This window comes from Colobus angolensis, unplaced genomic scaffold (genome assembly GCF_000951035.1).
Source record: "Colobus angolensis palliatus isolate OR3802 unplaced genomic scaffold, Cang.pa_1.0 Scaffold83, whole genome shotgun sequence".
Taxonomy (NCBI): Eukaryota; Metazoa; Chordata; class Mammalia; order Primates; family Cercopithecidae; genus Colobus; species Colobus angolensis.
In genome coordinates this window covers 679,344-680,592 of record NW_012122154.1, presented here as the reverse complement: position 1 = coordinate 680,592, position 1,249 = coordinate 679,344, and the positions used below count along the sequence as shown (strand labels likewise).

General features: G+C 46.1%; 1 protein-coding gene across 1 annotated transcript; it reads left to right on the top strand.

Moving 5' to 3' along the window:
- Positions 1–485: 485 nt before the first annotated feature.
- Positions 486–1,112, top strand: LOC105503143 (putative high mobility group protein B3-like protein). Its single transcript, XM_011929936.1, has one exon. The coding sequence runs from the start codon at positions 486–488 to the stop codon at positions 1,110–1,112; it is 627 nt and encodes a 208-aa protein (XP_011785326.1).
- The last annotated feature ends 137 nt before the right edge of the window (positions 1,113–1,249 follow it).

Here is a 1,249-nt window from a genome sequence, read left to right as displayed (position 1 = left end):
AGTCCCAGCTGCTCGGGAGGCTGAGGCAGGAGAATGGCGTGAACCCGGGAGGCAGAGCTTGCAGTGAGCCGAGATCGCACCACTGCACTCCAGCCTGGGGGACAGAGCAAGACTCCGTCTCAAAAAAAAAAAAAACAACCCAGAACCACGGCCTAATTTGTAACCTCACAGAGATGACTCTGGCCCTAGTGAACAATGCTGCTGTGATTTATACGAAACCTCAGTTGGCCACATTTTGTTACTAAGCCAAAGTTGAGCTGGTTCCTCCACCCCGTTGAGATCCCTAGAACTATCTAAAGCCTGAGGGAAAAAAATAAGTCACTAGTGCTCAAACTGGTAGCTTCAAACCGCTCACAGTTAAGTGCTGAATGATTTGGTGGCCATTGAGGTGGGAATGTGGTTTTATGTTTGGAGAGATCACAGGCAAGTGTGGCATGATTGGCTGTAATATTTGAAGAACGAGACTAGCGAACAATACAGTCAGGATGGCTAAAGGTGACCCCAAGAAACCAAAGGGCAAGACGTCTGATTATGCCTTCTTTGTGCAGACATACAGAGAAGAACGTAAGAAGAAAAACTCAAAGGTCCCTGTCAATTTTGCAGAATTTTCCAAGAAGTGCTCTGAAAGGTGGAAGACAATGTCCGAGAAAGAGAAATCTAAATTCAATGAACTGGCAAAGGTGGATAAAGTGCACTATGATCAGGAAATGAAGGATTATGGACCAGCTAAGGGAGGCAAGAAGAAGAAGGATCCTAATGCTCCCAAAAGGCCACCATCTGGATTCTTCCTGTTCTATTCAGAATTCTGCCCCAACATCAAATCCACAAACCCCAGCATCTCTATTGGAGACGTGGCAAAAAAGCTGGGTGAGATGTGGAAGAACTTAAATGACAGTGAAAAGCAGCCTTATATCACTCAGGCAGCAAAGCTGAAGGAAAAGTATGAGAAGGATGTTGCTGTCTACAAGTTGAAAGGAAAGTCTGATGGCACAAAGGGTCCTGCTAAAGTTGCCTGGAAAAAGGTGGAAGAGGAAGATGAAGATGAGGAGTTCCCTACTCTACACTGGGTGCTGACTTTTTGGTATGTTTATCTCCTTCACAAAACCATATGACTTTGGTTTGCTATCTCTATTTTCCGAGCTTAAAACAGTATGCAAGGCTGGGCGTGGTGGCTCACACCTGTAATCCCAGCACTTTGGGAGGCCAAGGCAGGTGGATCACCTGAGGTCGGAAGTTTGAGACCAGCCTG